The sequence below is a fragment of the Doryrhamphus excisus genome, chromosome 3, assembly GCF_030265055.1.
Source record: "Doryrhamphus excisus isolate RoL2022-K1 chromosome 3, RoL_Dexc_1.0, whole genome shotgun sequence".
In the NCBI taxonomy this organism is placed as follows: domain Eukaryota; kingdom Metazoa; phylum Chordata; class Actinopteri; order Syngnathiformes; family Syngnathidae; genus Doryrhamphus; species Doryrhamphus excisus.
In genome coordinates, this window is record NC_080468.1 from 1,571,137 (window position 1) to 1,585,434 (window position 14,298).

Below are 14,298 nucleotides of genomic sequence, written 5' to 3' on the forward strand. Positions count from 1 at the left end.
AATAAAGGCTTTTAAATCCAATATGGTGAATGCACCAGCATTCCATTATGCAGCTACTTAACCATGACAGCAGAGGGCAGTGTTACATCACAATTCTTTCATTCCGGGTTTATTCTTAAACTTGTATTGTGGGTTTGCTAATAGTGAAGACGTGGACATTTTTTTCCACCTTAATGTGGCTGTTTGATTAGTTTTAGTAAAAAAAATCTTTTTCAGTTCTTGATTGACAGAGAAACAATAAGGATAGGTAAGGAAGGGTTCACTCGGTAGAGCTGCAGATGTACCTGAGCCTACTATTCGTCCTACAGAGGTATCCGCTTCCAGCTCTGAAAAACAAAAGGGTCAGTTAGCCGCATTTGAGAACAATCTGTGTCTGACGGCACAGAAGGACAAGGAGGAGAAAGACAGATTAGTGCACCTACGCCCAGCAGATTGAATAAATAATGTGACACTGATAATTCCAACACTCAAATTAAGGTTGTTATTACAGAGCCACCCACGGACATGGAATGAACACAGACACAGTGATAAAATGAAAGGAAGATGAAAGTAATAAAGCCTAAGCTTAAAAATGTTCAGTTAGAAGTGATTTATAGTGCATGAAAATCAACAACCACCACCAAGCTGCCTGCAGTTAAGACAGTCAGTTGAAATATGCGATTCCAGTCCTACTACCTGCAATTCTTTTCACTTCAGTCCCTTTAGTCAGGACTACTGTTGCCACATCAGCATCAAGCTCTGAAAACAAAAGTTGATTAAGACACTGAAAAATCATGACTGGTTTAGAGTTGTGAGAATGATATCCGCACAACAGGAACTAAAGATGCACACACAGAGAGTGGTTTGTAGCCAACGCTACAACAAAAACAGGAAATAATTGCTCAGTCCGATGTGACAAGAGGTGTTCAAATCATGGAGGGGTGTAGTGTCACTTATTCATTTAGCGACTCTGTGTGCATGTCTCATAGGGCTGTTACATTCTGGCGGATAGCATACGGGACTGTAAAGTGACTCATGAGTAAATTAGGTCATGTGATGTAAGCCTCATTTCTGGACGACAAAAAAGGATTGTCCAACATGTCCGACGATAAAAGTTACACGCCAACACAATAAACTGCACAGCAAACAACAATGTGGTGCGTATGTGTGTGAAGCACTCAGCAACCCTTCCTACTGTGCAAGCAAACTGTTATTGAGACGGTGAGATCATGTGATTTGATGCTCCAGGTACGTGAAGGAGCAAGAACAGAACACGAGCCGGGTATCTGGTATCTTTATTGTTAGTCTTCAAATTCCCCTTAGCTGCGTGTTTTGTTAATGTTGCCAAAAAAAAGTGGAAAACGAGGTCTTAAATTAAAACATGCTCCTCTTGATGCCAGTCAAATTCAACAGCTTACACAAAAAACTTCTTTATGCAAAGGTTTCTGTGAGATCAAATTCCTCTAGTTGATTCCTCTGTTCCTGAAATTGTATATGTGCTTGGGCACTATAGGATAAAGAGAGACAATCCCTGATGGAGAAAACTAATCTGCGTGTAAGGGATGTATTACAGCAGGCTCCGTACATGCACAGTTACCAAGCTTATTGACCCTGGAAGCTCTAAAGAAGAGAAAATGATGTGGGTGTTTACATTTAAAAGGGTGCATCTAGAATGTTTGATAGCGTTAAGTGAAAACAGGCAATAACAGGCACCTGTGATATAGCATAGCAACACCACATGGGGGTGGACTCAAAAGGCAAAACAAACTCCGGGATATGATAATGCAAACACTACGTTTAACATAGTGGATAGACCACGTTTGACAATATTCAAATTAGAAGGGATACTCTGATCAGGATTTTTGGCTGGCCATTTCAATAGTGATCATCCATCAGACAATATTTCACGTACTGAGGAGGCACGGTGAAAGAAGTTTCTCGCAGCTTTAATAATGCAGTGGAACCTCGCCTCAACTCGCATTTTTCAGTCAATGTAAAAAAGTAGAATGTTAAATTTTGCCCGTTTGTGTGCATTTTCCGGTTAGCGTACAATGTGGTCCAAGTCTTGCGGTGTTATTAATACACTGCTTCATTTCAACTGCCTTCTTAATGTTTTGTTTTGTTTTTTTTTTTAATCAGAAAACACCCTTGTTAGCAGCCTGCTTGCTAATACAGTGGACACTTGGTTAGCATGTTTTTCGGTAAACTTCACAATAGAATTTGGGTTATTGAGGTGAGAAGCACTCTTGAATTCAGTAAATAATTTATGGCAAACTAAGAAGGTGGTGTTCGTGTGGCGTTTTACTGCCACATCGTATTTTGGGGAACAATCGGGTCTTCGATGAAGACCTTTCATTTCTTTATTTGATAAGGTATGACGTATTTGTGGGTTTTTCTCTAGTCATGACCTTGTGAAGCAAAGAAATGCTGCTAGCCAACAGAACAGAAACAGAAAGCGGAGTCCGCTGCGTCACCAGCAGTTGACTCTGCCAACAGTTAAACCAGAAGTCCCTGCTTTTCTTCTCATCACGACTGTGAAATAACCCACAATACAGGCAAAGAAAGTTGCATGTGTCAGCATTTTGATAAGAGCAGGCGAGAAGCACTATTCAATTCAAGAAATCCACAAAGGTGGAATCCAAGTGGATCTCGCTACCATTTCACTGTCTTTGTCAACAAGGTTCCACTGTAATTAGGAAATAATAATAAAGGCCAATTAAACTCCCCTTACTACAATTTTTTGGTCCTTCGAGTCGGATAGAAGCAACCACTTCAGTCATCATGTTCAGGGCACAGGAGAGAGAGCCCAGAGGTGTGGACCGCCCACAAAGAGTAAAACAACTGCCATCACATCTTTAAGACTACGAGGTCAGTGACCCTATGAGGTGCCACGTTCCTGGTGTTGATGAGCAAGAGCCAGACGAATGTCTTCTCCAGAAATTATTAGATTGATCCAGAGCATGAGAGAAGAAAATGACCAGCTGCGGAGAGATCTCCAACGTCTTTCAGACATGATCCACAGTGTCCCAGCAGCCTCCACAAGGACTCGGACACAGTCCAGACCCCAAATGGAGGAAATATTCACCACACTGGCACTCGCCAGCAAGCCGACACCATCTAGTGGTCATCAAGGCCCACGTCAGCCACTCATGAATCCACCGGTGAACAACGATGCTCCTTCTGTGTCAGGACAAGTTCAAGTGGCATGCCTAGCAGCTAGTTCCAGAGTCGCGCCAAAGAAACAACTCTCCATACCCTGCCCGACTTGAGCTGCGTGGAGCCTTAATCGGTGCACAGCTGGCTTCTGTGCTGATCAAAGAGCTGACAATCAAGATCCAAGCAGTAGTATACTGGACCGATTCCACCACAGTCCTCCACTGGCTACAGTCAGACTCCTATTTGTGGGCACTAGAGTTGCAGAGATACAGGATCTGACAGACATCAATGCCTGGCGCTACATTGACTCAGCCACAAACCCAGCAGACGACATTACAACACTAACACTAGCCGATGGAGTCATGGACCCCCCTTTCCATTTCCTGAATGTTGTCGTCGTGAGAAGGAACTTTTATGTGAGGAAGTATTTCCCCAATGGCAGCGGATTCAAACACCAAACAGCCCCTCCTGGACCTAAACACGTAGCGTGAATGGAAGCTAGCGGGGATGAACTTAGTTTAGCACGCTCGTGTGGTTGTACTATGTGTGCGACTCAGGTTTAATGTAACAAACGTTTTACAATGTGCAGGTTCTGAGTGGGAAAAAATAAGACTCGCATATTTATTTTCATCTTAGCCGTAAACAGACATTGTCCACACACGAAACACAAGAACGCACATCACATGACCGTCCTTCAAAATAAGGACAAATAAGCCATTTGCCACCCGTTTGTGTATCCTAGTGTGTCATAAATAAAACAGTGCTCATTACCCACAGTGCAGTTTTCTTACTCAAAAGCCGGCTGGATATAATGCTTGTGGTATGTGGTATGTTCCAAGCCGCTCTCCGTGATATACTACAGGCTTTAAGATCAGATGGATTTTCATATCCCACAGTGAGATGAAAATAGGCCTGATGACTAAGCATCCACTCGACTCCTGAGTACATGGCAGTGAGAATCATCAATACCAGAGAAGCTTTGTCAATATACAGTATGTACAGGATGTACAGTATGACGAGCAGAACATAATCCTCTATAGGTTCCATTTTTCTAGGTGCAACGACCGTGGCACTTAAAGCCCACGGTCGAGTAGGGATGAATATTGAGAAGTGATCCTCTTAATGAGAGAGCAAAGCTCAGCTGCTCAGAGTAGAAGACTGTCAATATGTGCCTCTTTCTTAAACCTTTAACCCTCTTTAGGACCAAACATGTGGAACCACAAGCCTGCAGACTTAAGCCTAGGCCACAACCAGTTGTACGGGCGCCTACGGCTGGTCTACATGAAAAAAAAACAAAAAAAACCCGCAAGAAATACACAGAGGTGTAAAGGTTCTTTGTCCTACCATTTTTTTTCAAGATTACGTGACAAATTGACGCACTTTGTGCATCGTCCGTACCTTGCACTGGCATACTTCTGTATGTGTCGTGCTCCACATTAGCAAACCCACATAACTAATTAGTGCCGCCAATGCATGTTCAGATATTTTTTGTACGTCCTACATGCATGTCGAGCCAAAAATTGCACGTCTTGTTGTGACATTTGATTGTGTGGACATGTTTGTCAAATGAAGCCAGTTTACAGACTCCATCCTTGCTGAAAGTCAACTGAAGATCAGTGAATTGACTATTTGTAGGGAAACCAACACAAATCCCATATTTCTGAATTCCATGGATTATGACTGCTAATCATATCAGTGTGACAAAAAGAAAACAGTATCCCAGAACAAAACAGACACCATTTTCCAAATACCAGGGATTATGGTTGGGGGTGGCTGTGGTGGGGAGGCTGAATAAAGCCGCTTGGATTTCTTGTTCATGAATAAACAAGGTACTGTGTCGCATTTTTCTTTGCTGCACTGTATCATGCTGGTAAGATATCACACATTTTTACATAGCTGACAAAGCTATCACCGTGGAGGCGGCACCATTCACGGTGGAACACAAGCCAGATCAGGGTTTACCATTCCAAACCGTCCAAACATATGGCTGTAACTCAAAATAGATGTACAATATGCTTTAAAAAGCACGCCGTTAGCATTAGGCAACACCACAGACTTGAGTTGCTTTCAGGGACTGGAGAGAGATGAAGAACATGTTCACTGCTAATACACTGACTGGGGAAAGCATACTTAGTGACAACTGGAAGTGATGGTAGAGTCTGGTGACATCACTGTAATTTGTCCACCACATGATTTATCTTCGGGGTCATTCAGAACACCATCTCGGGTGGCGTGAAGCAGTTAATGGAGCAAACATTCCTCATTAATCCCATGACTAATCCAAAGTAGTTAAGATGGCAAACCCCACAGGAAAGCTTGAATGCAACATGAAAGAATAGGACGTTACCCTCAACCATTATATGGATAGGAGCATGTTCATATACCAAAGTAGTTGGCCAAGTGATCACGGCTCAGATGGAAGAAACTATAGTTGCAGCTATAACGGCTTCCACTCGTGACACAATTGCTAAGCCCAAGATCACTGATGATGAATTGTTCCACACACGCACACTCATCCAAGCGTGCCGTAAAGGATGCTGTGTGCGCTGGGGGCAAGGTCATGTTTATACAGCGTTTGCCACTGTCTGACAAGTCTTACATTGGCACTGGCATTGCCATGCGGCTAATTAGCTTGCTGTGGGAAGCTGAGTCATGGTGTGTACACAGTTATTCAGAATGGTTGCTGGATTCTATGCAGGCTCATAAAATGCCTGATCTAGTGTTATGGCTATGATGTCCCAGTTTGGACATGACATGTTCGATGCCTTGGAGATAAAGTCAGAGAAGAGATAGTGAATATATTGGTAGAAGGATGCTGCCAGGTAGGAGGTGTAGAGGAAGACCAAAGAGGAGGTTTATGGATGTAGTGAAGGAGGACATGAGGGTAGTTGGTGTGAGAGAAGACAGGGTTGGATGGAGGAGATTGATCTGCTGTGGCGACCCCTGAAGGGAAAGGTCGAAAGAGAAAGAAGAACATCTCTATTATTATGTATCACCAATTTGATTGTTATATTTATGATCATTATCTATGATGGTAGCGAAAATCACCATTGCATCAGTATATGGTTACACTACCTTACAAAAAAAAAATCATTTGGAATACAGGAAGTGAATAAATATAATACATGTATTGCAATAGTAAGAGATGGGTGGTAGTATTTAATAAGAGTTACTTTTTCCTACCCCTTTTGGACATGTGCTACTGTGAATTGAATTATGCTATGTATTCCATTGTAACTTTTATCATTTATACCCGTATTAGTAATTTTTTTATCATTGTTAGAATCTGTAACGGTATACCGATACATGAAATATATCGCCCAACCCTACTTCATGAATATGCAGATATACTGTATCAGATCCAATTAACCACTGGGAGAAGAAAATCATAATCATATCTTCAAAATGATTTATCAAACCCTGCAACTATCGGCCGTCGGTGTTTCTGCATCTATTCTCGCCACGCTTCGAAGGCAGGTACAAACCACAGCTTTACCCGAGGCTTCACACAACGCCGGTCAACGTATTTGGACTGTCACAAATGAAAATAGTAACATATCGTCTATCCAGCAATGCAATTTTAGAGCTGCTGGAACGGCGTTGCATCTGGATCATTCCAACAGACCATCGTAGTTAGTACCATGTGGCCCTGTCAATTTGGGTGTGCCTTAGTGCAATGGCGGGAATTTAATCTGGCTGTGCAATTATCTTAGTAACTATAAGCTAATTGTCTCACACGCTTTGAGCCCTGTGTCTTTAATAGGCGGCTAATTTATGGCAAAACAAAACAAAATTCAGTTTCCACGATATTTAAAAAGAGAAAGTACTAGAATGGAAGATAATATCACATTTTAAGTCGTATGCAGAGATCCCGCTTTGAACTGATGTGGCATTACATTTGGTGTAAAAATAATGCCGGATGTCAGAAAAAGGACATCATACCAACAGTGAAAAATGGTGGTGGTAGTGTGATGGTCTGGCGCTGTGTTTCTGCTTCAGGACCTGAAAGACTTGCTGTGGTAAATGGAACCATGAATTCTGCTGGCTACCAAAAAACCCTGAAGGAGAACGTCCTGCCAGCTGGTCGTGACACCAGCTTGGGTTCTGCAGAAGGACAATGATCCAAAACACACCAGCAAGTCCACCTTTGAATGGCTGAAGAAAAATAAAGATGAGGACTTTGGAGTGGCCTGTTGAGATGCTGAAGCATGACCTTACAAAGGTGTTTCATGCTGGTAAAGCCTCCAATGTGGCTGAATGACAACAATTCTGCAAAGATGAGTTGTTGCTGCTAAGGGTGGTCCAACCAGTTATTAGGTTTAGGGGGCAAACACACACCACTGTATTGTACAATACACTAATCCAGTATTATGATTATCATGCCATTTCTCTGCTGGAGTTCACCAGTACGTTTACTTGTATCCTCCACCAAGACCTCCAAATCCAAACCTCATTTTTCATTAACAGCTAGTAACAAGATGCAAAATACTCATTTAAATAGGGCAGTCCTCACCACTTTCACACCAGTAAAAAACTGTGTACTTGCATTAATTAGCATGCACAATTTTGGGGGTTTGCTCATGCAATTTATGCGGCATTACAAAATTACTTTGACTCAGAACTTGGTACAGAAGCTTTCAAAAAGCCAATTTTGTTGGAAAGTGAAACAGATTCAGAATCTACAGTTGGAAAACGACATTTTCAACTAGCTACCCTTTCATATTTTTCAAGTGGAAACCTCATGACGTCATTTCCTTCTGGTGGTTTTAAAAGTCCAGAGAAACTGTAGATGTAATCACTTTTAGAAAGAGGGCTGCAAAATGTTCCATCACACGACCCATTTGGGTACTATTTGGGTCTGCTGATTTCTACAGCTTCAAAGATGAACAGGCCAACAAAACTAGAAAGGTTCAGGGTTTTTTCAACATGGATTATCATTTATGAAATGAGTAACAAAGACTCAAAGTCTCACCGAGTCATGCGGAGAAAGAAGAAAAAAAATGAAGTGTGAAAGGAAATATTTTTTCACCTGACTAGTTTGTTATGTCTGACAAACATACTCCTCAGAACGTCCTATTCTCCTCAAACATATCACCTCCTGTTTATAATTCAGAGCACACACAAACAAAGAGTCTAGTCTAAGGACGTATCTCCCACTTGGACTTCTTATCTTGGCCATTTACACACATTGCCCAGTTGAAGTTGTGAGGAGAAGCAGTGGTTACAAACTTTACTCAAGGAGGCCAACTCCAAACACCCAACAGGGAGAGGAGTAGAAGTTATAATAGAAAGATAAATATGTAAAATCTTTGGGCTTTGGTTCCAAACAGCTGATTTCCTCCAGTGGAATGGCCTTACTATTCACTCCAATAGAAGATTACAATGATGAACTTAATATTTGGTCTCTTAGCATGATTTCTACAAAAGAATGTGGGTGAGGCCCCCTTTGTAAAAGGGACAATCCGAACGCAAGAAAACAGACTGGAAAGGGCAGACGGCTCACAAGCAAACAGCACAAAGCAGCAACACAGAAAGAGACATTTTACAATAAAAGAGGAGAAAATGTGCACAGGTTTCCAAACGATATCAGGCTGTGACTGGTATGATAAGGTGAGGAATAAACGTTAGCAACAGTCAGACTACAGTTGTGACTTACGTGACTTCTGGCCCCATACGTGTAGCTTCCAGGAGGAGTAGTAAATAAAGCCTAGAACCAGCATGGGGCACAGGACGAACAGCAGCTTGTGTGTGGGCTTCATGGTCTTCACTCATTCACATGGCACCATCCAGGTCATCACCTGCATAACAGCAAAGAGAGAGAAATACAATATTCACCTTTTAGTGGTGGCAGGTACCAGGGCCACAATTACCATGTGACTACTATGTCAGAGTGTCATTCACTGGTGTTCATTTGCTTTGCTTAATTTCCACCAGTCTGTAGTGTTGCAAACTAGAGCCCGACCCATATGGGGTTTCTGGGGCCGATGCCGATACTGATATTTGGGAGAAAAAACGATATCCCATACATCAGCTGACAGGCCGATATATGAAATAAGACCCTTAATATACACAGGATATTAATACTGTACATAAACATGAATTCGCATACCCAAAATCTGAAATAATAATTAGGGCTGTTTAAGTCAACGCATTATCGGGATGGCAAAAGTTTCAAATGGAATTGTTTACCACAAAGAGTTTTCCCCTATTTATTGTAGATAAAAACTTATTTCTATCCGCGATTAAATGTGATTAATTCTGAGTTAACTGTGGACAAGATGCGATCAATCATGATCAAATATTTTAATCGACTGATAGACGTCAAAGTTAACACATTAATGACGCACTAACAGTAGTTTTCTTTACGGTGGTCGTTTTTTGACACGCAATTAACTTGCGCTCCTCCGGTTGGGCCACCGAACACCGTAGTGTGGGCTTTGAAGCTAACTTTACTAATCAAAATACTCTTTTCATTCTCCATTTCTGCTCAACATTTGTTCCAGCTTGTGGCTACAGAGTTACCGTGCCTCAAAGAAACTACGGTGTGGTCCGAGGGTGAAACAGGAGGAGCGCACAATAATCGCACGTCCAAAAAATGTACCGCTGGAAAAGGAAATTTCCGTTAACGCATCATTAACACGTTAACTTTGACACTAATTCACAGCTGTCAATGGATTTAAATGATTTGATCATGATTAATCGCATTGTCCACAGTTAACTCTGAATTACTCGCATTTAATCCACAGATAGAAATTGTTTTTTATCTATAATAAATAAGGGAAATCTCTTTGTGGTAAACAATTCCATGTGAAACGTTTTCAAACCCGTTGTATCATGCAAAGGAGGGTTCACCACTAACATGATTAAACACTTCCGGCTTCACATTGACAGAGTGATCTGTTATTGACACGCTACGCTGGACCTCTTCCAACCAGGAAGGTAAGTCATAATAAATTCTGTCCATCGTATGTGTTACAGGTTTCAGTAGGAGATCCCGTGAACAGATTATAATTCTACTGTTTGTGGAATCAATGAATGAAACGTGCAAGCAAAGTCTTCTCCGTAAATCAAGCCTTCCTCAGGGGAATTTATTTACGTTGCATCAATACTCATGGACATACAAATTGTTCTTGATCTTATGTATCACATTAAATTCTTCAAACATAAGATCACACTTTTCTTACTAAAATGAGACAATTTGCATTAATAAGCAAATATTACTTTATAGTGCATATTCAACTATTAAACAGGCGAGCATATGGCTGTTAAAGGCCATAGAGTGAATGTACATGTATACATGTATGAAATGGCAGGCTTAGACAAAAAAAGGCATTTCTCCCTTAAAGTGCAAACATTACCTTAATATATAAAAGTCACAAACATATAAACATCAATATTGCATCAAAGTTGCAAGCCCGTCGTGGTGTAGACGTTTGGAGCAGACGCCGCGGGTTCGAATCTCCACTTGTAAGCATCATCGGTATTCGTCAGTAAGGGCATCCAGTATGCGGATCAAATAGATCTGCTATGGCGACTCCGTAATCAGGAAAAAGCCGAGAGAAACAAACTAAATTGCATCAAAGTTGCATCAAAATCTGGAGCCAAAAAGAGAATCTCTATTCATCAAAGACAAAGGCACCGACGAGCGGGGAAAAAAAACGTAATGTCGTACTGTTCAAATGTACCCACAGAGCCACTTATATAGTTATTACTAAGCATATTCATACTTCTTATATGTATTTTATGATACTCTGAATGGTTACTCACCTTTTAAAACTAGAATCAATAAATGAGACATGCAAGCAATGTCTTCTTCATCAAGCCTTCCTCAGAGGAATGAGGAATTCCAGTCAGTACTTTTAGAGGGGGAGAATTGCTACACCGCCCCCTAGTGGCGAAACTATGAGTGTTCATTAATTATGGTTAATTATGGTGTATTTGGCAAAACACTTGCTTCATTCATTCATTCATTTTCTACCGCTTATCCTCACGAGGGTCGTGGGGGTGCTGGAGCCTATCCCAGCTGTCTTTGGGCGAGAGGCGGGGTACACCCTGGACTGGTGGCCAGCCAATCCCAGGGCACATATAGACAAACAACCATTCACACTCACATTCATACCTATGGACAATTTGGAGTGGCTAATTAACCTAGCATGTTTTTGGAATGTGGGAGGAAACCGGAGTACCCGGAGAAAACCATATACGGTGGCCAACTCCAGCAAACGTAAGGCCGTGTAGTTTTTGTTCATAGACAAACAACCTGACGTTAAACCTTTTAACCTGGAGGATGGTTAGTAACAGGAATCAAACCGTGGAATCACTTGAATTCAATTAATATTGGTAATGGTTACATCTCTACTTTAGACACCTTTTAATAGAAACTCTTCTTGGTAGTTCCAGGAAACCACACCCTCACGTCTGCAAAAAGCATGAAAGTTACATTAAAAAAAGGCAGACTCATTTATGGTTCTCTCGATACACTGTTTTCATGTTTAAAATCATTTTCAATTTTAGACTGACAGTTATTAAAAAGGGGAAATGTGCCTTAGTGTGAATGTCATATGATAGCAAACATTGCTCTATCCAGCAGTGGCCACTCTCTATTTTCAACTCAAGATCTCAAATTGTCTACAGTCTTATGGACTGTAGCCCAGCACCATAAAACTGCTTTCAACCACATTTCCTTTTCATCTTCATGTCAAGCTATACATAAATTGCCAGAAATACTATAATCAGTGTTGATCATGTTTCATTCTTGAGGATATGCGTATATAATCCAGAGCAGACATAGTAAGTGGCGATCCGCGGGCCGGATATGGCCCTTGCTTTTTGACGTCCGTGACCGTTTTACTGGTCATTTCACAAACACGGATCAATTTTGCCATTCTGTGTCGTCAAGATAGTACAGTCTTCCGAGCCGCCCCTGCTCTTGTTCCAGAAGACGTGGTAGACTCAGCTATCTCTTTGAATGGCTCCATTCTGATCTACTGGTGTTATCTTGGCTTTTGACTCTGTGTCAAAAGCCGCTTGTGCTCCATTTCAGCTCCATAAATGTTGTCACTGCCGGGTTGAGACATCTACGTTTTTGATTAGGGTAAGCCTGGGGTGTTCTCACTTTTTCACCCTACTTTTAAAATGACCCAAAGAGTCCCAAAGTCCCAAAGAGCTACCTCCTACTATCTATATTTATTGTAGGCGGCATATTAAAAAAAGCTACAAACCTTAACCCATATAATGAAATACACTCTCAAATTGTAAAGCACGTTTATTTATTGGTAACAAACCGCCTCTGCGCATAAAATCTTCAACAAACTGTAATGCCTGTGCTCGTGATTAACTTCAAATACAGATATTTTTTTATGACACTCTTGTTTAAACAGTTCAACGGCAAACAAGCATTTTAGTTGAGTGGGATGAGATTTAGCGTGATATATAGTGAGAACGGTCCGCCAGGTAAATATTCCCTCATATGAACCTTCCTTTATCCTCACGATGACAGGATTTTATTTATCTTATGTATCAAAGTACGCGCCGCAGTGTGTCAACTATTGAACTTATTTACTGGTAAACTTTGTGACAATATTAAATATTGATGCATGTTTTCTGGCCTTTAGAGGTCACTTTGTTTTTTGTTTTGTTTTTTAAACAGTTTTGCACCTTTTTGATGTGAAAAAAATATGAGAAGTATGTTTATTTTTGAACGTAGCTCATAAATACACATTCTCCACGCACACGGAACGGCCCATGACCGTCTTTCAAAATAAGAGAGCCGTTTGCACCGAGTGTCGGAAATATCTTCCCTAGGCAGTAGGACTTGCATGGGTGACTACATCTTCCAACCAGGAAGGTTTGGCTGACATCCCATTGGAAAAGTTAGCCACTTTCTTACCAATTGATTAATGCGCTTTACATTTTTAGACAAGTGTATTTACTTATATGGTTTAAGGTTTGTTTACTGAATTTCAATTTGATATATTGTCCACGCAGGTCGCCAGACCTTAGTACAACCGGCAACAGCCAATCTAAACATGACAGACCTCACCTCGTACACCTCAGATTTTTGCGCACGCAAAAGTTCCAAAACTGTTCAAAAGTCCGATTTGAAATGAGACACATGGTGGAACACAGTTCAAACAAACGTCACAAGCTGTTAAGTGTCACCGCTGCTAGCTAAACAAACATAACGGAACTTGGCTGTCCATTTCCAACCACTCGCCTCAGCATCGTCACACAAGTCGTCACTGAAATTAGCACAAAAATTGGCTTTTTATCCCAGCGATCAATTCTTCAAGGGTAGGGAAATGTATCATAGTTGTGTTGCTGCAAATGTTAGCTTCACCGAGCTAACCAGGCTATGCTGGCACGGTGGGATGTAGTCGGCAGGCCTACGCTAGCGGGCTAAATGTGACCGCACTCTGGTTTATTGACGCAACTTTGCGAGGAACGGAAGACCACATGCAAAAAAGACACGTAATACAAATAATGCTGCGTGACAACAACGACGACGAGAGGAAAGGAGCATAGAAACATTCACCCTTGCGTGGTTTTATAATCGGGGAGCCCCCCATGACCGCCGTGATACAGGACAAGGAATAACCGCGTCTTATTGTTCAAGTGTTAAATGAAAAAGCATGAAATTACCTTTTCTTCTCCGAGCCTCCTGCTGCCAAGTAATCCCGATCCTAATTGATATAACGGATTGGGTGATACAAGAACCGTGTTCTCGATCGCCTCCAGGCCATGACGGTGAAACCCGGGGAAGTAACCTGAGGGCTCCGGACGCACCAGACGATTGCGTGGAATCTCCTGCGCGAATATGCATGAAGAAAGCTAGCGAGAATGGTAAAGAAGCACGTCCACCCGCGGCGACACTGTCAGCATTGGTCACATGAGGTGTCTCGGTAAATTAGGAGAGTACCCCCTCCTCCTCCTTCTAACTCTCTCTCTTCTCCTCCGACCGCGACTGTTCATCTAGGGAGGAGGGGGGGGGGGGTCCATGTGATGACGACTATCATTCATATCATTCATATCGGGTTGCTGTATGATAAACACATTATTTGTTGCACACACGTTAATCTCACACTTGGTGAACAACAAATCACGAGACAAAATAAAGACAAATCCTGTTTTTCCACAGCCCGCGTCGAGATCCCCACCCCCACA

General features: G+C 41.7%; 1 protein-coding gene across 6 annotated transcripts in view; it reads right to left on the bottom strand.

Annotated features, from left to right (window-relative positions):
* Window positions 1-14,094, bottom strand: part of st3gal3b (ST3 beta-galactoside alpha-2,3-sialyltransferase 3b) — a 47,762-nt gene extending 33,668 nt beyond the window's left edge. Inside the window, exons 1-4 of one of the 6 annotated variants that reach the window (XM_058065989.1) lie at window positions 13,777-14,094; window positions 8,792-8,933; window positions 676-738; window positions 285-326 (exon numbers count right to left, since the gene is read on the bottom strand). In XM_058065989.1, coding sequence (XP_057921972.1) covers window positions 285-326; window positions 676-738; window positions 8,792-8,894 — 208 coding nt within the window. In that variant the 5' untranslated portion in view covers window positions 8,895-8,933; window positions 13,777-14,094. Of the gene's footprint in view, window positions 1-284; window positions 327-675; window positions 739-8,791; window positions 8,934-10,493; window positions 10,651-10,902; window positions 11,009-13,776 lie in introns of those variants that run through there. The other 5 variants (XM_058065990.1, XM_058065991.1, XM_058065993.1 and 2 more) reach the window with 5 other exon arrangements.
* Between the last annotated feature and the right edge of the window lie 204 nt (window positions 14,095-14,298).